Below are 23691 nucleotides of genomic sequence, written 5' to 3'. Positions count from 1 at the left end.
ATTTGTATTAACATTATTTAGACCCGCATCGTCCCACACAAACTTTTTCGCACTATTAGAGCCATCGTCCTATGTTCAGCTAGCTGAATCCTGGCACTTTCATACTCTTAATGCCAAGAAATTTTTGAGATCTGCAAAGACCATAAAGGGTATATCTACATGGTCCCCGAACTCCCCGAACTCCCTGAGACCCTGCTAACCCTTCTCAACACCAATAAACCCCACCACACCGCCAATCTCATAAACTCATACAAACAGAGGTCAAAATCTAGCAGAAGCCGATCCACTCTAGTGCCGCCCGTCAAGACACAGCACACACCTCAAAACCAGCTTCACCACCTCAGTAGTCTCCTTTCGCAACCAATCTGGTTCTTCTAACTATTCAATACCAAGAAGTCTGCTAAGCTAAAGAAATAGAAAGTTTATATAGCATGAATTCTTCATAAAGAAACATAATACTATAGAATCTGTTCTAAAGTAATATAATTAAATTTAAATTTAATGCAGAATTAACATAGGATAGAGTTGTAAACGCAGAGGTCAGGTCAGGTAATCAGCAAACTTATACCTACCGTCAGGTTAACGGTCAGGTTAATAAAATTATATATATCCGACCGTTAATCGTATGGTTAACCTGAATTTGCTTATCTAACCTTTTTTAAAAGGCAGTGCGGAGCGGCAAATTTTTATCTGAACTAGCCTGATTTAGCTAGGTAGATATCTGACTTCTGCCTGATTCCTGCTGATCAGGTTAAATAGTTAACCGCGGTTGATACCTGATAGTTAACATAAATCTCTACCTCAACCTGACCGCCAGTTAACGGTCAGGTATAGCCACTCTAACTCTGGATGAAAGAACAGAAATTTACATATATATTATGGTACTCTACTATTTATGATAGAAATAATATTCAGACTATAGACTGAATGTATTAAGTTACTTTAAAAAGTAGAGATTTATTTTATATAATAACCATTATAAGAATATATGATTAAGTTATATTAATCTCAGTTAACCTGGCTTGCTGGATTAGTATATTAAATTTCACCTTGAAGATCGCATCCTGGTATGGAATGATATTCATTTTATGCCTAGAAATTTTATCATCTGCAGCGCGTTGCTAACTATGCGGTGCCTGCTGGTTAACCCTCGTCTGGCGGAAAGATACCCCTCCATGTCTCGAACCAATTTGTTGCTGTTGTTCGAGTTACTCCTAGAATATTCATCCGAGGAGGCCAACGCGGCGATCTCACCATCTTGAGTAATTCTCATCCACTCTCACTTCAGTTTCTGACACTGGCCTCCTCCTGGTGTATTCACCCTTCTTGCTGTTGCTCGCTGTTGCTCGCTCATGAGATCAGCTTTTTCTAAACTCCTCGGCTGACTGTATCCCCCACCCCTTGCGGATTCGCTGCAGCCACTCCTTGACTGACAGGATCTCTTCGCCAACCTTCACATTGCCGTCGCCAATTCTCCGTCGCTCGACTGGATCATAGGCCGGAATGTGGAGCATCTCGTGATCTTTATTACAAATTTTTAGCTTCATCGTCCCATTCCGCAGATTGTCCAAGCACCGTTGGTCAAACTTGATGTAATCACACTCCTTGCAAAGGTAGAAGTTGTTTGCGAACGTCCAGTAGATACCACAGGCCCCATCGCAAATGTCTCTCAAGGGTCCCTCGAGTTTACGCTCGGTTGTGTCAGACATAGTGAGATTTTCAGTGTTTCCCGTGGCATCATCGGGCGTTATTAATGACCAAGCGGCGAGAGCGTCGGCATCATGGCCGGCGAACATGAAATGCATAGCTAAACCATTGTATCCTTGCCAGTCATTGAGTGGATCATCATCTGAAAGAAGGTCAAGGTTCTGCTTGATGTAGCCGCGTAGGACATTTTTGACCTTCTGTTCGTCGCCTTGCAGGGCGTGGTACCGAGCAAGAAGTCGCGCCGGATGTGTACCATGAATAGTATCTTCCCCGAGTTTGAGCGCTGCGACATTCTCTAGTTGCTCCAGGTAAATTGCAGCAGTGTTTGGGTACTGTAGAGCTTTCTCAAAGCAGACGATAGCAAGTTCTGAGCCGGCACGCGCTTTTCTATCTGCAACAATAAAGTCATCATTTGCATTCATATGCAGAATTGCCAGCCACTGATTGATAGCCAATTCCACCCGGTCGAGGTTCCCGGCACTATTGTCGTAATACAGAAGTGCAAGGTGATACATCAATTCAATCTGGCAGATCTGTGCCCTCCATTCCTCTTCGGGCTTGTTGGCCTTTCTTCCCTGCGCGACTCGTGTTTTGGCAGCATTAATGGCTGCCTCGTAGCTTTTGAGAACGATGTTGAAATCTCGGTCGCCGCGAACTGATGCAAAGAGAGCTTCATGGTATTCTGGCCGATCAAAATGCCTATGAAAATTTTGAATCTGCCGATTGAAACCACTGATCTCGTCTATGGAATCTTTCATTGACTGGAGAAACTCAAGCAAACGCTGGTAGTTCCCCTGCTTATGCAACAGCGTCATGAGTGCAAGAGCCGTATCATAGTCATCAGGGAACTCTTGTAGTAGCTTCTCGTAAATATCAAGAGTTACTTCACTTCGACCAGCCTCCTCGTTCCATTCAGCTAGGTCTCGATTCATATCTGCTAGCTCTGCTTTGAGCTCTGCAGCATTTCCTGTTTCGCCATTCTCAATGCCTTTTTTTGTAACCTCCAAAATTTCGATAGCGGTGGTAAACTCCTTCCGGCCAGCATAACAGTCTGCTAGTCCCCACTGTGAGGACCAGTTATCCTGCGCGAGTGTAGATGTAAGTTTGAAATGCTCGATAGCCTCATCGTACTTGCCAAAGACTTGCAGAGTACGTGCCAAATTACGGTTCTCCTCATAGCCTAGAGTATCGAGTCCAATCTGCGCCTGCGCCCATTTTGCTGCAGCTAATATATGGGAGGTGTGGACATGCTCAGTATCCGGGTCGTTGACCAATCTTTCGATCTTAGGATCCTTACGGTTCTCAATCTGAAGAAGAGTCAGCCATTGATCTTTGCCAGGGAGCGTATGGTTATTATATACCTTGGTGATGTACCCACGCACGTCATTGAACACATATTCAAGGTTCCTTGGACCGTACTGGAGCCACTTGCGAGCACAGACTCTGCCGATATGCTCAAGGAGATCTGCATCAAGCTCGGATTTGGAACTCAGACTCTTGACCCACTTTTTCTCCTCCTCGGAGATATTTTTGGTGACGGCAGAATCTTGGAGCCATTTCAACGTGACTTCTGCATAGTCATCGTTGTAGATCCATAGGACCCGGAGTCGGTAGCTGCTCGCCCTCCACCATCGATTGATGACCTCGTCATCGGTAAAGATCTTCACCAACTGAGGGCCTATTGCTATTTTTTGATGCGGGTGAGTTAATGAAGGGTCCGCTTGCTTGAGATGCTCGCCCAAATTGTTCTCCGCATACCGAAGCAAAGGATTCAGATTTGGCGATGGTTCTGAACAGATAACTTCCAGACATGCTGACACGATCATCAGATGTGCCGTCTCGGTGTCCACCGCAATTTGCACTGTTTTCCCTTTCATTTTACGCTTGAAGAATTCATCGAATCCGAATCTGTTGAACAGTTTCGGGTCGCAGACGGACTCAAGGAATCGTCGCACAATCCTTACTTCGGCCTCACTGACATCGCCGACGGTTTCAATATCATGGTCGTCTGTGATGCCTTCTGGAGCAGGATTTTTACGGAAGAAGTCCTTCATCGAATCGGAGACAAGATGAACGCGTGCGCCTTCAATGCAAAGCAATGAAGAATACTGGTCTCTTATATTCTCTGCCAGAGGCCGGAGAGAAGGCTCACGACTTTTAAGGAAGAGCGCAGCTTCCAGCTCCTCGAGGGTGAGTGGATATTCTGCAAACACGACCCACGTGAGCAGATGATTGAGATCGGAGATATCCTCGTCGCTGAGCGTCTCGTTGAGCATTTCCACCTTTCTCGCAATCGTGTCCGATCGATTTTCTCCCGACCGGGCCAAAATGTCGCGAATCTCGCTAGGGCGTTTCTTGCGGCTGATTTCGTCCAAGAGGAGTCCGACGTTGACAAAATCGCCATTGGTCTCATTCGTGAGGGTCTCCAAAATATCGTGGCGTAGCGCAATCACTTGTTCCGACGGTCCATTGAGAATCTCCATCTTGTTCATTCGGTCGTTGATGAAGTTAATCATATCGCCACGATTCGCGCAGGCCAGATGGATGACAGAAATTTCGCCTTCCATTTGAGTCTGGATCTTGTCCATCGTCTCCGTCCGCCCAATTAGGAGGATACGAAGAGTGAACCGAGGCCATGTGGAAGCAGTGCTCTGCCATTCACGTAGAAGCTGCACAAACTCCTTCAGATGTTGCTTGTCCATCTGGTCGATCCCATCTATCAAGAGAAAGAATGTGGAGTCGGTCTTATAGGATTTGCCAAAGAGCTGCTTGCAAAGGCTCCCAATTTGGTTGATACCGGCGGTCTTGACTGAGCCCAACTCCTTGCGATACACCACATCCGCTTTGGCAATTTGCCATGCCAGGACCTCCAGCACCTTGATCAGAGATGAGTCTTTCACCTCTTGTTGATCGAAAATATAGTAGCAAATGGAGGTGCAGTTCATGTTCTCTGTAGCCTCAGCGTACAGTTCCTGCAAATGCTTGACGATAGCCGCAAAAAGGAACGACTTGCCACAGCCCTCACCTCCCGCGAACCCCAAAATGGAAAACCGCAACCGTCGGACATCTGCCCATGCCGTGTATAAAGGGTCATGTTGAAGCCATCCTCCACTACCCGAGACTTGGTCATTCAAGCGACGTTTGTAAATCGCCTGGATAGCCTTGTACGTCTCGCTGGGTGTGCCGAGACTTGCATCAATGTTGCTTAAGATTCGCTGCGCCATATTGTCCGCGTCTCTCTTCCTTTCGAAGGTAAGCAGCTTGTCAACTGAGGCATTGACCTTCTGAGTTTCTTCTCGTGTTTCGACGATCACTATTTCGCTGGTCTTCTGTGACTCGAATCCCAGAGTCGCTCGCATCTGAGATTCACGTTCAACCAGCAAAGCCAGACGGCCCAATTGGCCGCTGACACCTTCATCGCTATCAAACGCAAAAACTTTGAGGGCAGTGAGAATCTTGTTGCCCTTGAGCACCTTGATAGACAACGCACAAATATCGACAAAACACACCAATTCCTCGTTGATAATCTTGCGGAGGGAAATGTCAACGGCGTCTGCCGGCAAACGCATATAGATCCTGCAGCGCTCTAATACATCGGAGATCCGTCGGAAGAGCTCAGCTAGACTACTGAAAATGCGCTTGTATTTAGCTCCGGTGGCAATTAGATATGAGACCGCATTGAAGCAGAGGCTACTAGGTGCGAAGACCTACAATACAGATTTCAGTTAAGAGTACTGACCTCTCCACCCATGAGTATACTCACCATGCTAGCACCCTGGGCAGCTATACCCCCAAGCACCGTGATCAATGTCAGGGTCTTGCCTATTATATTCTTGGCAGTCTTGAATTTTGTGTTTTTCTCGTCGTCCTCATCTTGCTTTAACCGAATTTGGTCAAGGACCTCGTCGACGGTGAATTTTGGAGACGTAGTGAGATCGACTTTGGTCGTCTGCGCAAATGCTTCACAAGCCCTTTCCCACGCTTCCTGAATGTTATAGTCGTCCTTGACTTCAAAGGCGGACATGTGGACGATACAAAATGCCACTTGCTTATGAATGAGAGTTTGATGGGACACAATAACAGGTTACAGATTGTTCCCTGGCTGCCAGCACTCTTTGTAACCAGACTCGTACTTCTGCTGTGCGGATTGCACCGTGAAAGGAAAATCGTTTCCGCCGCAGATTTCCTGGTGTTTTATCCTTGGCGTGGACCTTAATGCAAGACAAGTGGGGGGAGTTTCTGCCCAAGGTGAGAGCCGTAGTGTTTTCTCCAATGGCGATAGGGCATGGTCCTACCTGGAGTAAGCCCTAGAGCTCTGATTATTCTGGGATACGAATGGAAGCAAGTTTAGCGTCGAATTCGGTACGAAAACCTCGTATCGGAACAACCATACCAGCCATCCTAATTTCAAATGTATTTAGCGCAAAATCAAAATTTTCCCCTTCAATAACGCCTGCGGCGACAGCACCCAGCAAACCATTCTGTCACTGGGGTGCTAGCAAACGACAGGATGCAGGATGCGGTCGCCGATGTATCATGCTGCCTATGTCGCAAGGCCGATTGCCCCAATCGCGACTATGATAATTTTAAGACTCTCTGACATTAAGATGTCAAAGCGCAGCGCGGAACCAAACCATGTTCGGTACACCACAGATGGCCAGTAGGGCAAGGGGTTATTCACCAAAACAGTTAGCATCTCTTTTAGTATTGGCTTAGAGCGGGGCTAGATCAATTTAGGTAAACCGCTGGTCAATTCATTCCGAGTAGTCGCACTTTTATTCCAATTCCCACCCTCCCCCCTCCCCCTCTCTCCCTTACTAGATCCGTCTAAGTCCGTCTACCCTTGGCGGGAATCTCGCACAAGTATCATAGAACACAAGCCGGGCTTGCATTCCATCTAGCTCCGCGTTTGTGGGTTGCAAGTGAATATTGGAGGCTTCTTGCGGTTTTCCTCCCTCCAGATTCCCGCCGCTCTTCCCTTATGGTATAATTTACGGTGATGTAATGGTGATTTTGTTTTGTAATAGACCCACAGCCAAGCAAGATGTTGCGGAAGGAATTCAACTGAGAAACTCGGTTCATAGCGACGGTTCTTGTTGTTTCATCCTCAATTGTTTAAACATTGCTGGCAGATGATTGCAGTGATGAAAGGTTCTTTTCTTCCATTGCAACTCAAGGCTCGGACTGCCTTGTTAATACAGTGGACTGAGTAGCGAACTCCCTGGGCATTATTTCAAAAGGGCGTGTATGTTTAAGCACCAGGGACCGTTTAGCTGGGTGCAATGGTGCAAGATGGGAGGCTGGTAATCAAATCAACCAGCCTATATGCGGCCAGGCCAATTATTCTAAGCTCGTGAAGTGTAATGCAGTTTCTCCTTCACCTTTCCAATCTATTAGTGATCTGCGCAGCTCGGCATGTGAGCTGTCTCTACTGTTTTAGTACCCCTTTACATTCGCAAATATTCGAGACGGAGAGCCAATTGGGTAAATATAGTTAGGTATTTGAATGAATGATGTACTAAATTCCACAGACAGAGCGTTCAGTTATAGGGGAGGGGGCGAATGGGACGGCACCGCTATCCATAGAGATTCCTTTCTATTTAACGGTTTACTAAGCTGCTTAATGAGATTTCGGGTAATACAGAGTACTGTAGCAGTAAATCGTCGCTTTGTGTTACACGTATGATTATTATTGAGCTGAATTTGAATTATAGATCATGGACTCCCATGACATACTTGTCAAGCTTGTGGGCCTACTTATGGAGTGACGATTATTCAGACGCAAGGAGTGCCTTCAATACTAGTAGTCGGGGAAAGGGACCTTTAACCTCTCATGTATTGAGTATTATCTTTGATATGTTATGAAGCTTGTCCGAGCACATACATAAGAAGCATGAGTCGGCTGTCTGGTTTATTTCAATATTGGTTTTTTAGTACTAATTAAACAGCTCTAAAATGTTAACATCATGGCCATTTTAATACGGAAATCCGGTGACTCGATGAAATCCAGCTGGCGCGGTTGGGATTGAAAGTATTGGTATATGGGCCACTGGCTCCTGTAATCGCTTGATGTTTATTGTATTGATCTGGATAAAAGTGTTCTAGTGCATCCAAAGGCAGGCATGGTCCCATATGCTGAAGAGTGGCAGTTTCACTTTCTCATTCCCGAATCCTCTGTTAGCTGGCTACGCCGATACTGTACAAGAGGCTTTTGATATCGTGGTCATCCATCTTATGACTTTCGGTAGCATGGAGCTTCTTGGACTTCTGATTCCTTCTATGAATGGTGGGTCTGTCAGTAATAAGTCATCTTCACGGAGTTGCTTGGACACAGTGGTTTGCGTGCTGAAGCCACCGCAGTCAATCCTATGACGTGGCTAGTAAGAATGTTTGATATGGAGCTTGTAATTGAAGACCACGATCTTCACTATCGGAACGGGTGGAGGCGCAGCCATAATTATGGCAAGCAGACTCGGCTTTGGGATCGTCTCTTCGGGACAACATTTCCCGTGTTGAGGGTTACAAAGGGAAGATTGAATATGTCAACACAGCCAAATCCCTTTGTGGTGATTGGACCTTCTATCTTTTCATTCCCATATATTATTCTTTGCTCCTATACACCCATGAAGTGAAGAAGAACTGCCATACAAATAGCCCACTGCATGATGTGTTGAAAAGCTTTACGACTACTGTAAGCCGTATAAGTCCTACCTCTTTAGTTTGGACTCTGTAATACGACATACGACATAACGAGCATATTATTGGAAAATTAAACTAGACAAACCATGTATTTGATTGTTAAATTAGTGTGCACGACTTTTAAACTAAGACTGGAACGAATGATGGACCAGTGGTATGCAAAGTATAGGGGGGTGATATACCGTAGTGGGAACCGGGAGGAAACAGCGGTAATAATTATTGATAGATCCCCGACCGATTTTGTAGTTCGCCTGTGCCATACGTTACGCTCGGAAAAAGAAAGCTAGAGACTTTAAGTTTATCTTTGAGTCGCCTTTGTTTTGGGCAAAATGGCTAAGCCTACCTAAGGGGCGGAAGCTACCTATATCTAGCGAGTGTTCTGGCGCCCATGCGATCCCCTGTCGGAACAGGCTGGTAATCCGTGCTCCCGCCTATAGGTATCCAACAGAGGCAGCGAAGGGGACCAGCTGCAGGCCATATGGTTTGTTAAATGGCTCGCTTATTTTTCGCAGTGACCACTACCACAGGTCGAAGGATTTGTATTAACCACGTACAGAAAACATAAAGTAGTTCATCATTCTCTATCTCATCAACCACCTCCATAACATGAGTAACAAGTAGGCATTTTCCGGTCAAATATGGCTACTAAACAAACAAAAAGGCGAGCGAATTGTCGATCTATATAATACCATCTACCCCTTTCTATAACCCTGGGATATATCTAGATGGTTATCAGCCATCTTCGACCATTGATCAGCTCCGCAGGAAGGCAATATCGACAGTCTAGTGGACACTGTGACCATAATCCCTTTCTTCTTCCTGTCTTAGGACTCAGCCTTTTTGGTAGCTTTGGTCCTGAGTTTCATCATAAGGAATACAAGCCCGTAAATACCGACCACAAATACAACAACAATGCCTGCATTTCTCCATCCATAGTATTGTTCCTGCAGATTCAGTGTACGGAGGTAATCTCCGCCTTCAGTATACTGGCAGACTCGGCATCCGAGGTTGTCATCCGGGTTCAGAAGGTTCGTGGCTCTGCCGGCGCCCTGCTGATAGACATTGAGATATTCACCACATGTGAAATTGGGAGCCGGATCAAACACTGCTAGCTCCTCGGGCCTGCAGTGCACGGGCTTGTCCCAAGTAGTGAATACCAGCAGAGAGCTCATGAGATAGTTGAAGGGGTCTAGGTAGTACATCCTATGGGAATAGCTGTTATCATCTATACTACCATTGTACACGCAGGGACTTACCAGTATCGCCAGAATGCCACGATCTGGCTATATGGAACCATCACTCCGCAGAACGAGACGAGAGTGGTAATCACCAGAGGGTTGACCAGAGAGGCAAAGACGGCATTTGGTGTGTAAGCAGCAATCATCTGGCCTATGCCCGTGTATAGGCACTCATACATTACCTAGGAAGGAGTTAATGTCAAATTTCGGGAGCGGGAGGTAGGGTAATCAGATGCCAGGAGCGCGGGCTTACTGCAACAAAAAAGACGCTTCCAGCATGATCAGCGGAGGTGGGAAGGCCGCTGGTAAAGTACCAGCAAACGTAGTACAGCAACGCACAGACAAGCAAGTAAGGGAACTCCGAGACTATAAGACCAGTCACGAAGGGAGCCCAGTGGTAAATCTTACTTTTCTTCTCTCGCGCCTCGAAAATGTCCCGGCGGTCAATAAAGAGTGGCTGCAACTGGGAGATAACACCCGGAGCAACAAAGATAAAGTTGAACACAGTAAAAAGGTTCTGCTGTAGATCCGTGAGTGCGTCTCCAATCTGCCAGAAGGTAAAGCCGTTTAGCAGCGCTAGGCTGATATGCATTGCAAATTTATTGTTGAGGTACTCGGTGTTCCGATAGAGAGAGACATTCATGCGGTGCGTCACAAGCTTGGCTTGCGTCCAGAGCGAAGCAGCAAATTCGTGTAGATCATCATTTGCTGCTGTAGGTCGAGCTACAGCATCAGCGACCAGGCAGTCCAGTTCCTTGGAGAGTTTGTCATGCTCCGGCGACTCCAGCCAGATCTGGTTCCAATCAAGGTTCCCGCTTGCCGATAGAACATCAATAATATGTTCAGCAGGATTGGCCTCAGGTGGGCAAGGCCTGCCGTGGCGTCCAAAGTATTCCTTGACAATGTTCGCATTCTGTCCTATATCTCCAAAGTACACAGTCTTGCCGCCGGCAGCCAATAATAATAGTTTATCGAATTGCGCAAACAACTGTGCCGAGGGTTGATGGATGGTCACGAGAATAGCTTGCCCTACTTCGGCAAGCTTGCGAAGAAATCGAACAGTATTATAGGCCGCCTGACCATCAAGCCCAGATGTGGGCTCATCAAGGAATATCAAGATACTCGGCTTTGCCACAAGTTCCACACCGATAGTAAGGCGTTTACGTTGCTCTACCGAGAGACCGGCGCCTGGCCGACCAATGAGGGTATGTTCAAGATCATTCAGTTCCAGAAGATTAATAATGGTGTCCACATATCGCAGCTTTTCTTCAGTGGGTGTATCACGAGATTGGCGTAATAGCGCTGAAAACTCGAGGGCCTCACGGACAGTTGCATAGGGCTCGTGAATATCCAACTGTTCAACATAACCAGCGGAACGTTGAAAAGAAAGGGGAAGAGGACGACCATCCACCAAGACAGATCCATGGATTGATCCCGAGGTTTTGCGTTGTGCGAGAACATCCAGTAATGTCGTCTTGCCAGCTCCAGACGAGCCCATTAGAGCTCCAAGCATACCGGGCTTGACATATCCTTGAACATTGTCAAGAAGGACACGGTCGCCGTCGGCCGTTGGGACAGTATACGTCAGGTTCTTCCAAGTGAAAATACTCGTGTTGCGGAGCAGGTTATTTCCGAAGCCCTCTCCTGAAGCATCAGAGCTGGAACTGACACGCTTCTCCGTGGGCTGCGCTTCCTCGTCTCGGGCCTGCAAAAGATGTTTTGATTTATGCTCCAACTCTCGAGGAATCAGGATTTTACGGTCTCCTTCCCCAAGCAGCTTCCACCTGGAAGTGAAAATGATCGTGAGCACAATGAAGAGTACCCACCAGGCACAGATTATTCCAAAGTTACGCCATATATGACTATGGCTAAATGACATGGCTGCGAGATATTCATCACCGGCCAAGCTCGTCGCCCCAGGCGATGCACCAATAACACCGGCACATGATTGCCCCCCTTCACCAACATAGTCAGGGCCGCTGGGAACCAAGTTAGGTCCGTAACACGGGATAATCTGATCATGGAATTCGTTTCCAAGAAGAGCTTCAAATCCGTAGGCCATAGGGTTGATCCAGAAGATCCACACGAACCATGGATGCATCTGGGGCTTGATAATCATATATCCCATATAGACAAACAGCGCTACGATCGAGAGTCCTGAGACTTTGGACGCAGCGTCGAAAGTAGGGAATGCGGCGCCGACTAGTCGAAAGAAGGCTGTCATAGACATAGCGGTCATGAAGTTGGTGACCAAGTAAGTAAAGAATGCCCCGGCTGTAGTCTTCAGTCCAACCATGAAGTATAGGATAAGGCCGAAATGCGTAACCTGAAATAGTAAGATTGGTATATCCGCCGCAATCTGGGCAATACAAATGGCTGCGGGGTGGTACAATGCGAAGGAGCGGTGTTTTGCGAGAATAGGTCGACCTGTAAACGAGTCGGTAACCTCTGATAGGGCTATCAAAGCATTGTATAAAATAGAGAAAAAGAGGGCACCACCCTTCAGGAAAAGGCCGATAGAATTATCAGGCGCAGAATAGAAAAGAGAACCACCCAAGAGAGCCTGGATAACAGTAGCGCCTTGCTTCATAAATAGAGTCGTCTTGTCCCCCCACATGAGCTGGTACTGCCTGATAATCGCAGCAGTTAATTGAGTGACAAAACCAGTTGTGACGGAGGACCTTTTTGACACACCCCTGTGCTTTTCACGAGCAACCATTTCTTTGAATACAGTCGTGTTGTCAGCCGCTTCTGTGCTTGTTGGGTAGCTCTGGGCCTCCTCCAGCATTTTGAGCTTGATATGGGACTGCTCGTACGCAGTACGGATCTCGTCGGCGGTGTGTGGAAATTTGTCCTCATATCCAGGGGAAATGACACGTTCAGTAGGGACTGTCACGCCTGTTAGAAAATCACTCCGGTTAGAACCCGGATCGCGCATGAAGCCTAGGCCCTCCATAAATGGAACAGCATTCTTTTGAGGTCCATAGAAGATCTGTTTACCCTCATCAAGAAGCAGAACCTTATCGAAATGTTCGTAGATGCCGTTCCCTGCCTGATAGAGAGTGACAATGGTACTGAGCCCTAGGAGGTCTGTCATCACCCTGATGGCCTTGACCCACTCAAGGGCAGTGCTGGCGTCAAGGCCTCTTGTCGAATTGTCCCAACAAAAGACACTAGCACGGGTAGTAAGACACTCCAGAATTGAGACGCGTTTCCTTTCTCCTCCGGAGACACCCCTGATAAAGGCATCCCCCACCTTAGTCCGTGCGGTGTGAGAAATTCCAACCGATCGCAGGAGAAAATCTTTAGAGGCCTGAACGCTTTCCTCATGAGTCGTGATCCCAGGTGGTAGTTGATATGGGACTTTCATGCGAGCGGCAAAATCGATTGTGTCTTCCACAGACAGTGTCGGAAAGAAGATTTCCTCCTCCGTGTTCATAACAATCTGGCCACGGTACTGCCTGGCTTCCTCAGCAGACATGTTTCCAAAGCTGACGTGCCCTGTGACTTCTTCGTAGCCGAGACGATTGTTTGCGAGTATGTTCAGCAGCGTAGTGCAGCCCGCCCCAGGTCGTCCCAGAACGAGCAACATCTCCCCTGGCTTGACGCATCCAAACGAACTTTCAATGATTGTCCTAGTTTTGCTACCTTTGCCACGCCTATGGAAGGGGAAAAGCTGGGAGAGGACGTTCTCATTGAACGTTGCGTCACCGCCAACGCCTTTCACAGTGAGGTTGTCCCAAGCGACACCGAGCATTTTGGGCTTCTCTCCGCCCTCTTCGTCTCGTTCCCTGATCTGGAGCAATTCGGGCGCCATGCGCCACATCGTTTCCGTACCATAGATAGATTTTTTTTTCATGTCGGCCGTGGAATCCGCCAATTGTATTCCACCCTTTTCAATTATCGACTCGGCATGCGTGGTGGATGAATCCGATGTCATGTTTGATGACAGACGGACGTGATAAAGCTACCGATGATATAACCGCTAACGAATACTTAGGAGGAAAATCAATTATTGTGCACGGCCTTATACTGATAACGAACGAGAAGGGTTTTGTATCGGTGTTTGCATCGGTGGCACAGTACCTATTATATTGCTTTCTCAAACCAGACGACCAAGTTCCCATTTTGCGCCGTCCCATATTTTTGGTATAAGTAGGCATTAAAACCCTGCCCTGGCCGGATGATGAATATTTGTTCAATTACTCAACATAGAACCCCCTTGCGGAATGATGAGTTAATGAAGCCGGCTGAAATCAAATTATGGAGCACGCTTGACCGGAGCGATTACTATGCATTCCAGCCTTTCCAATCTTTGGAGTTATCGGTAATGGAGTCTCATCGCTGGAACGCCCCACTCTAAACCTACGTAGCAACCAGTTGCAATTCTGCGTCGTAATCTGTGCTAAACCATGACCCGGAATTCGGACACGGCCCCTTTGGAGTCGGGCATGAATAGTAATCAAACCGAACACTAACAAATGCCGTCAGCACTAGACGTGGCCATTAGCCAATAATGTCAATCAAAGTGACCGGATACCGGGAATACAAAGGTCCGGATGATCAGCCATCGATCCTGACGATCATATTTCAACTGTACGAAGTATTATATGTTTATGGGATACAGAGGGAAATACTAAGGAGCCAGAGATTACAGACAACTCAAGAAAGCAGACCCTCATTCATTCGTTTAGTGACCATTACTTTGGTGTTTTTGAGAAATAACTATTTTGTTTGACAACTAAATAGTTATTCACTAGTCCAAGGGTTAGTCACCCAGACCACAACCCGAGTCCGCCCCAGATTTCGCCATTGGTCGGACCGCCGTCAGTGGCAAGCCTTGCGAAGACAATATCAAGACACGACACATTGCTACTAAGACGGTAAATAAACGGTCCCGGTAATCTTTTCCCTGACGGTGCTATCTCCTACGCATACTTGGCGGAGCTTTCCAAGCGCTTCTGGCAAAACGGCGTTTATGTGTGTTACGAAAGGCCTTCATTAAACTACCTACACTTTCCAAGGTGAGACTGCTTAATTAGTCCAAGCCGGCGAGAGCAAGAGTGACGGACAGTATCTTCATATAGACGCCCTTGTTGGTCAAAGATGGCGGGTTCAAGAACCCCTTCTCCTGATGAGTGTCATACTGGGCGGAGGAAAAGGGGTCGTCCCAAAAGCCAGATCAGGCAAGATATGTCCCCAAATGTAGGGTTTCCGCAGGTGTCAAATATACAGGAACGCTAATCAGAAAGCAAAGAGGCGGAGGACCCAAGTCAGGTTAGCACAGCGTGCGTATCGTTCACGAAAGGAGGCTGAGCTACAGGCACTGAAGACTCGGGCTCATGAACTGGAAATGCTCATCGAACGAATGAATGAGAAATTTATTTCCTTCACCGACGATCTGATCAAATCCGGCATGCTCTCAAAACGTCCAGATGTTGCGTGGAGTCTCCACCAAACCATAGCGCAATCTCTATTTCTTGCAAATCAAGTCGTTTCTGTGGCAGCAGATGACGCTGATCCCCTCGATGTTGAGAGAAATGTGCCAGAGACAAGAGCGAGCGGAGCGGACATTGATGCGACCGAAGGGGATATATATAATGCCAATGATACATACGATTACGCCAGGATCCCTCTTCCTGATATCCAAGAGCTTACTGCACAGGTTCGGCGAGAAGATAGCAGCCAAGACCCCTTCGCAGTGACTCAGGGATATGACCCTGCAGTACCGGATATACCGATACAAGCCACACGCCCTCGCCCAACGCCGCTGTCCCTCAATAGCCCGCTGCCTAACACGCATACTCTGGAACGAGCAAGTTTTGCCCGGCGACTCTATCGTGCATGTGTCGAACAAGGACATCAGTGTCTAACGAATCCGTCGCACCACTTCGAGGAACTTGCGTACAAATTCAGACTTTCGATGAAGCTCTTTCCACTACAACATATCATAGCGCACTTCGAGGAATTTTTAAGCGGTAGACATCACGAAGCCATCATGGAGCTGAATGTTCCCTTCATCAGTATTGGTGGTGCAGGGACGCATTTTCAACACCAGCAGAGAGGCTATCTTGCCGACAATACTTCGTTCCAGCCGAGCATGATACAGGTTGCGGCAGAACAAGTTGACCCTGATATGCGAGGTGACTGGTTTGATTGTTATGATGTGGAAGGATATCTGGAGGAGTGCAGAATCGTCCCCGTTCAGGGTCTTCCGCTGGCAAAGATGAAGTTTCCGAATTTTCCGGGCTTGGAGCGTGACCGTAGCCATCAACAAATCTCCGGTTTAAACGCCCCCCAACATTCTGGGAGCCAAAAGATCATTGACGAAATTACATTGATCCAACGTAAGTCCACCTGGTCAAGCCAACTAAGTTAGTTGAAGGTATAGGCGTCTCGCAAGCTAAACTTCGTGTCTAGTGCTGAAAATGTCTTGTGTGTGCCTCGGCAGAGCCCCCGGCTTTCCTCGCGCTACTGTCGAATCTTTCACAAGTAAATTCTCAGCGTATTACTCAAGCTAGCTTTGAGTATCCGTATATGCACAGGCGTAAGAAATGAAAGTGTTGGCACCGTCACCTGACGTCTCCCACGTGTCACGCTTTTTGCCCGAAGCCTGATATTCCTTGGCCAAAGCTCGTCTTTCGTGCACTACTCCTGTACTTGGTTTCTTCCACAGCCCAAAATCAGAAGCAACAGCGATAAAGCCGTTTGGTTTGGTAAACATAATCCTAGTGTTGATTCACTGCATTGTGCAATTGGTGGCCCTACAGATTGTGCGAATTAAACCTTTAATGAGAGCCCCTTAAAATGTCAAGAATTGAACGGTCTCTCAGGGAAGATTTCCTATCCTTTTAGGAAGCCATGGCTGCACTCGAAGAAGCCATCATACGTGGCTGAAAGGGAGGGACCTAGGTTGTAGTTTTGCTCGCTGTGTGGTCTGCTACCTGAAAACGATAAAAAGGATTATTAAGGAAACAGGGGCTATTCTCGAATGCAAATCAAGAACTATTTGAAGGTCATATGGATCATATATAGGACCAATCGCGCGTTCTAGTGTTCCCAACTATATCATAGTCTCTGGCCGTACGTCTTATACTCCACCGGCTGAATATTACACTGACCATAGTCTTGCGGTATTGGAATTGCTGCCCAACTGCAGAAAGCTCTGCATCTATAGTAAGTAGGAATCTGACCTTCGGCTTCGAGATCCAAATCCCGCGTCCGAGTGATTGTGAATTTCGTTTACAACAAAATGGATTTACCAAATGGCTGCCATTTTGGGCGTCGAAGGACGCCTTTTCCGGCAGCAAATTCGTAGCATGTGACCCGCCCCTTCCGTTACGCCCCGGAGTTGTACTCCTAGAGGCCATCAAGCCAACCTCGAAAACTAGCCGTTTACTTGGTAGGACAGAACTCAGTGGCCCACTAGCAGACCAAATTGAGTGGCTTGGCAAGGATATGGACAAAATACCTCTGAGCAAACTGGAAAAAAAAGTGGTATAAGTGTGTCCCTGTTGATTGACAGGCTTCAGCGGGTCGCAACATTACATGATCTTGGCATCATCCACAATGGCATTCGCAACGATAGTTTCCGATTGCCAGACGACCTCCAGGATATGGTTCTTTACGACTTTTCATCCTCATAAACATCGCATCGATCTCTACTTTCTCCGTCTAAGGCAAGGATCACTGAGAAACGCCAGATACTTCATTAGACGCTGCGACGGTTAGTGAAGTTCCACCAATATATCACGTATGCATGTAGCACGTGCTAAATGTTGTTCCAGGGCAAAAATAATGCAATAAAAGCCTCTTAAAAGGCACATATAATAAGGGGAATACTTATAAAGCCCTACCTCTTCCTTCGAGGTACAATTAGACAAGATCATCAAATACAGTGGATTAGCCCTAAAATAAGTCAGTTCTTACATATTAAGAAATTCGTTATTTATAAGCTACATATGAGAAGCAGCTTCAACAGTTAAAGAATTTTACTAGGCAGCTTACTACAGTGAGTGGTCTTTCTATTTAGGAGGGCCAGGAACGATTTTGGCAGGAGAATCAGGTATTTGAAGTTTAAGATACTAAGTCTATCTAGGGTTTCCTGCAGTTGGACCTCGCGTACATGCGCCACTCGCTTACAGAGTACATTAGCATTGGCTGGATTAATAATCCTATTGACATGCTGTCAACCAGAAAATTTACCGAAATAGACAGTATGAAGCCCGATCAGAGTGTCCACGCTTTTTGTGGCCTAGCAGTCATTGTTTTTGACACTAGTTAATTGATTTAGTTAATTCGCTATGTGGAGCATAAATTAATAATCATGCTGACACAGTTTAGGAAAATATTCTAGGGGTGAGATGCGGACATATTAAGGCCGAGGTTCAGACCATCGGAATGATGTCAACAGTCGGCGGGATCGAATAATCAAGTTTGCCAACCTTCATCTCCACATACATCATTTTCTGACAGGGGTTGGATGGATGTGAATTTTAACAGGGTTTCAGACAAAAGTATTACCGGTGTATCTATTGATTAGTATGTAGTCGTCAGCAGACACTTTCAAAATAGATATTTAAATAATCACCCTCTTGCGCGTACTTCCTGACTTGTACACTCGAGAAGTTATTAGCACTCTACAGACGAAAATGAGAGAAGTCCTTGTTATCGGCGGTACTGGCGCCCAAGGCCTACCGGTTGTCAAAGGTGCGTGCTAAACCAGCTCGTTATTCCTGCAATTAGCTTATATCTAATCGACCGTGTAGCTCTCTCCTCGAGCGAACAATTTTCCGTCCGAGTTCTCACTCGAGATGCAAAATCCGCGCGTTCGCTAGAGATTGCTAAGTTTCCCAATGTGTCTCTAATTGAAGGCAGGCAAGATAGCCAGGAAGATTTGCATAGGGCCTTCAAAGGCGTTTACGGGGCATGGGTTAACACTGATGGTTTTACCCTGGGGGAGAAGAATGAGCTCTTCTACGGCTGCCGAGCTTATGAAATTGCCAGGTATCACGGCTTGCAGCACTATGTCTATGCCTCCGCAGACTTTGCTCTTAAGCATGCTGATTGGGATGAAAATTACCATTGGGGACATAATGATGCCAAGGGCAGAGTTGCAGAATATATTCTCGCTCAAGGACAGGATCAGATGAAAAGCTCAGTACTTACTACAGGCCCTTATATGAACATGCTTTGGGATGGAATGTTTGTTCCTACCAAGCAACCTGATGGCTCATTTGTCTGGGCTAATCCAGCGCGTATGTCTCCCTAACTCTCCTAACACATACTCCACTAGTGACTGATTAATGAACTTTTATCATATAGGATCTGGCAAAATACCTCTCATAGCTCTAGAGGATATTGGACATTATTCTCTTTGGCTATTTAATAATCCACAGGAGTCTGCAGGATTGAACCTGAAGATCGCAACTGAAGAAGTTAGTTTTGCAGATATAGCAGCTACTTTTACTAGGGTAACTGGGAAGAAAGCATTGCACCAGTATGTACCCCTGCAAGAGTACCTACCTATGGCCGAGCCTTTTCCAAATGCTCCAGCAAATTTTGCTGCAGGTCCAGGAGCTGTTAGAGATGAATCAACTATGACATGGCGCCAAAATTTCTCGGTTTGGTGGAGATACTGGGGGGAGGGTCGTGCTGAACACAGAGATTTTGCTCTTCTGGATAGAATCCATCCTCACCGCATTAAGTCTCTGGGCGAATGGATGAATATAGTCTGCTATGATGGGATGCCAAAGAGTGTTCTGAAGGGAGTCGAAGACTTGAAGAGAGCTGCTGCACTGATGCGACAGCAAGTTTCTGCTTTGTCCCAAACCACTGGGGGCGGGAAATTGCATATGTAATTCTATTAGTGTTTCTACAGTTTATATGGTCCTGATTTCTTGGTAATTCTTAATGAACCTCAAAAATGATTTTTCCAGTCAGCTCCCATCTTTTCAACCCAGCAAGTTACGCGACACGCTACTCAGCATCCGGCACTACGTGGCTGTCTTTCTAGGTATTTCGCGTCACGGAAGTAATTGGTAAGATTTCTTGCAGCCTCATGCCTTAAGGCTCCCACAGGGTCTTGGCCTGCAACGGACATACCTGCTGAGTAAGAGCAGCCAAAAGCGGGGTAGAATTCAACCAGTCAGTCAGTCCGCACAATCAACCGATCAATCATCCTCGATTTTGTTGAAACATTATATTGTTCTTATGGATATCGTTGCGTCTCTCTATCCCGCTCTCTCAGAGCGCAAACCCCTTCCCACCTACTACACGCCTGTCTGTCTCGGTCTCTCCCTGGTACCTTTTCTAGTAGAAAACGAAGGCTTCTCCGCCTTCTCCACTTGGCCCTTCTTGCTCTATTTATGCGCCAGCTGGCCGTGCTTCACTACTGGTGATCCCTCTTCAGATTACTACAATAACAGCCATTTTATTGCCTTTCCACTGTGGTACCTTGACTTTGTTTTCCTGACGCCAAGAGACGGCAAGGACGCGCCTGCGTTCATTGGCCGCCAACTTACAGATGAAGAGCGTGGGGATGAGGGGGGCGTTATTACTGTCCAGCGCCAGCGCTGGAAGGATTTAACGACGTTCTCACAGCGTGTGAAGTGGGCATTCAGGCTGATGCTGCCCGTGCATAGGGGAATTGGATGGAATTGGCAGGTAAAAGGCGTTCCTGCGGATCCGTATGCAAAGCTGCCAAGGTGGCAGTACGTGGGCTGGCAAATGTGGTGGGTGGTGTTCTACTACGTGCAATCTATGGGGGCGTTAGCCGGACTGGGTCTAGGATGTGCCTTAAGAGCGCAAATTAGATCAGACGAGCTACTCAAGACAGTTGTCGCCAATGCTATCGTGGGATGGTCGGGTGCGGTGTGGGTATGGGATAGGCTGAATTGCGCATATCGACTCGCGGCTGCCCTGGGTGTTGCGACAGGAGCGACGGAAACTTGGGAATGGCCGCCTCTCATGGGGCCATTGAAAGACGCATGGAGCGTGAGGCAGATGTGGGGGTATGTGCCACAACCTACATAATGAGGTCATTAAAATGCTTACTTACATATATGCAGTGCAACCTATCACCAGGTATGCCGCAGGGTGAGTAGAATCCCAAGACAACTGCATTCCAAGAGATGCTCGTGCTAACAGAACATGTAGCTGTTATCGCAACCATCAAAACGTCTTGTACGTTTCCTACATCTCCGCAAGGGTGGTCTAGCGTCTAGCTACAGCCAATTGTTCATCTCGTTTGGGATAAGCTGCCTTTTCCACCAGGCGCAGATGTTCAATGTCACTCGTCGCGACATGGGCGAGCTGGCCTTCTTCATGTCGCAGCCTTTGGCCATCGTAGTGGAGGACCTGGTGCGCTGGGCATGGAAGAAAACTGGCCTCTCTGGAAAGAGCATATATTTTGAGAAGGTGGTCGGGTATAGCTGGACCTTGGTCTGGTTCTCAACAAGTCTACACTTATACATAAGTGGACTTGTGCAGGCGCGCGTTATCAAAGACTGGCTGTTTGGATACAGACCTTTAGAGATAGGTGCTGATGCTGGACAGCAGCTACTTATGTGGTTACGAGTATAAGCTGAGTAGTATGGGCGCTAGGGCATGCTGTGAGAGACTTTTACCCATTTCTCATCAGTCTTCGGTATATATCAAATTCAAGGTATCCCTCTCGGCTCCACTAGATGTAAGTTAGACTTTCTTTCTAGGCCCCCGAAATAACAGTAAACCCAGACCCAGACAGTAAGGTCTAGTGATCTCCCACCAGCTTTCTGGCGGTTTGTGTTCATTGAGTTGATCCTAGCAAGGTAAAGCATTAAGCAGGCCTTAGCTATTCTTTATCATCGCTGGTGTGATTGGAGCGATAGCGCCGTATCAAATGTTCCAAATCCCTCGAGTGTCAGTAATGCGATAGATTACAGAACAACAGACCTAGTCACTGTATTCTAATAGCGAAATCTTCACAACGGGATAACAGTTAAATGATGTCTGATAAGTTTGAAATTAGTATCATCTGATAGTCCTTTGTGCGCAGAATACAGTGATATGACTAAAAGAAGTTTGATAAAAAAAAGTAAATTAATATAATTTAATTATAATTATAATTTAAAACTATATGTAAAATTCTAATATTTATAGAATTTATAAATTTCTACAGATAATTTAGTAAAAATTATTTTTATATTACTCTTCTCCTCACGCAGCTCGTATAAAAAAAGAGAAAAAAAAAATCAGAATCTCTTATAATATTAAAATAAAATTATTAATAGTATATATTTCTGGACTAATCTCTAAGCTTCCCAGCTGATATAAGAAAAGTATTTAAAAAATTAAAAAAAAACTTTTTAAGATATATTATTTCTAGACATGGCATTCGGGCGAGTCGGGTGAGTTTTGGGGCGTCTAGGGCTCGCCGGATCTCAAACCCAAGCCCTGATTAGCCATGCTTGGCTTGGTATCAGGCTCATTGAATTACCAGAGGATTTATTTATATAGACTTATCAGGACCTGCTAAATATATTTAATTATATAATCTTATTAATTTAAGTTAGAATCTAGTAGGAAAATCTTCACAACGGGACAACAGTCAAATGATGTCTGATAAATTCGAAATTAGTATCATCTTATAGCCCTTTGTACGCAGAGTACAGTGATATAACTCTTATTCTGTTATTTAATGGTTGTGTGGAGTTATAAGCATTTGAAGATGGCAACATACACTTCCGAATTTGATTAGCGCATGTAACGGAAATTCAATCGGGTTAGCGCATGTAACAGAAATTCAAATCAGGTTAGCGTTCTTTTCCACGAACACTAAGCCCAATTGAGTCTATTAAGTGTTACTAAAATAAATATTACAATAATAAGCGTTACTCTAATAAGCGTTACAGAAATAAATATTATAATAAGAATAGATAATATATATTTCTATACTCAGAATTCAGAGATCGATTTTATATTAGAACTTTATATCTTATTTCTCAAACAAAATCTATATCTTCAGAGTTATATTATAGTATTAATATGCTATAGATCCTAAGAATTCTATATTCTTTAGAAAATTTAAATTATATATTATTATTATTCAGTATTATTTACTATATCTAAGTAATATATGTTTGGGTAATACTTTCTTCAAAAACTATAAAGATAAAAAGAAAGATTAGAAAATAAAATTATATTAATATATTTCAACTTCTACAACGCCGCCGAGCCCACAGAAGATGAAGAAAGTCAGTATTATAATAGATAGATTTATTATAGTTTTTATATTCAGTAATATTCTTTCTGCAGATAATACAGTAATAATAATTATTTAGAAGTTATAATTATCTGTAATACTACTTTTTTTAATATATTTTATTATCTCATTTTTCCATAGGACTGCTGAGCTTATATTATAATTATTATCTCTGAATCTCTATGATTTCTACAGAGAATAGATAATAGAGTAAGTAGTAGTATTTCTATAATATTAGAAGTCTTTTTATCACAGAACTTCTTTATTTTTTTAATATATTTTATTATCTTATCTCTCTGTGCGGCTGGTGAGGTAGAAAGAAAAAGAGATTATAAAAAAAAAAAAAAAAAAAATAATTCTATTATTATATTTTAATCTCCGCGATTTCTGTAGAGAATAGATGATAGAGTAAGTAATAGTAATTTTATAATACTGAAAGTTTTTTTATAGCAGGAGTCTTTTATCTTCTTAGTATACTTCATTATCTTATCTCTCCGTACGGCTGGTAAAATAGAAAGAAAGAGAAATTATAAGAAAAAGAAAAAAAAAAAAATTATTTTATTATTATATTTTAATCTCCATAATTTCTGCAGAGAATGGATGGTGGAGAAGAACAGTATTATAGTAAATAAATTTATTATAATTTTTATACTCAGTAATATTCTTTCTGTAAAAGATACAGTAATAATAATTATTTAAAAGCTATAATTTCTTATAATATTATTCTTTTTAGTATATTTCATTATCTTGTCTCTCTGTGCGGCTGGTGAGGTAGAAAAAAAGAGAAAAAAAAAAGAAAAAAAA

At 45.1% G+C, this 23691-nt stretch overlaps 5 protein-coding genes across 5 annotated transcripts; 3 read left to right on the top strand and 2 right to left on the bottom strand.

Moving 5' to 3' along the window:
* Positions 1 to 1358: 1358 nt before the first annotated feature.
* Positions 1359 to 5731, bottom strand: BDQ94DRAFT_179847 (uncharacterized protein; the record flags this gene model as incomplete). Its single annotated transcript, XM_026773487.1, has 3 exons — positions 1359 to 3014; positions 3069 to 5414; positions 5471 to 5731. 3 exons carry the CDS (start codon positions 5729 to 5731, stop codon positions 1359 to 1361), a joined length of 4263 nt encoding a protein of 1420 aa, XP_026625078.1.
* Positions 5732 to 9230: 3499 nt separating this feature from the next.
* Positions 9231 to 13584, bottom strand: BDQ94DRAFT_160115 (ABC-2 type transporter-domain-containing protein; the record flags this gene model as incomplete). Its single annotated transcript, XM_026769169.1, has 3 exons — positions 9231 to 9609; positions 9663 to 9826; positions 9898 to 13584. The coding sequence occupies 3 exons, from the start codon at positions 13582 to 13584 to the stop codon at positions 9231 to 9233; spliced, it is 4230 nt and encodes a 1409-aa protein (XP_026625077.1).
* Positions 13585 to 14160: 576 nt separating this feature from the next.
* BDQ94DRAFT_179846 (bZIP transcription factor) lies at positions 14161 to 17290 on the top strand (the record flags this gene model as incomplete). The annotated part of the gene is made up of 8 exons (XM_026773486.1): positions 14161 to 14240; positions 14394 to 14411; positions 14880 to 15991; positions 16096 to 16191; positions 16680 to 16727; positions 16771 to 16820; positions 16851 to 17138; positions 17177 to 17290. 8 exons carry the CDS (start codon positions 14161 to 14163, stop codon positions 17288 to 17290), a joined length of 1806 nt encoding a protein of 601 aa, XP_026625076.1.
* Positions 17291 to 18295: 1005 nt separating this feature from the next.
* Positions 18296 to 18915, top strand: BDQ94DRAFT_171314 (uncharacterized protein; the record flags this gene model as incomplete). Its single annotated transcript, XM_026771724.1, has 2 exons — positions 18296 to 18353; positions 18413 to 18915. The coding sequence occupies 2 exons, from the start codon at positions 18296 to 18298 to the stop codon at positions 18913 to 18915; spliced, it is 561 nt and encodes a 186-aa protein (XP_026625075.1).
* A 941-nt stretch (positions 18916 to 19856) lies between these two features.
* Positions 19857 to 21323, top strand: BDQ94DRAFT_179844 (wax synthase family protein; the record flags this gene model as incomplete). Its single annotated transcript, XM_026773485.1, has 3 exons — positions 19857 to 20656; positions 20714 to 20741; positions 20802 to 21323. 3 exons carry the CDS (start codon positions 19857 to 19859, stop codon positions 21225 to 21227), a joined length of 1254 nt encoding a protein of 417 aa, XP_026625074.1. The 3' UTR covers positions 21228 to 21323.
* Between the last annotated feature and the right edge of the window lie 2368 nt (positions 21324 to 23691).

Source organism: Aspergillus welwitschiae (assembly GCF_003344945.1).
Source record: "Aspergillus welwitschiae strain CBS 139.54b unplaced genomic scaffold BDQ94scaffold_20, whole genome shotgun sequence".
NCBI lineage: Eukaryota > Fungi > Ascomycota > Eurotiomycetes > Eurotiales > Aspergillaceae > Aspergillus > Aspergillus welwitschiae.
The sequence above is the reverse complement of the archived record's forward strand: the minus strand, read 5'-3'. Positions and strand labels throughout refer to the sequence as shown.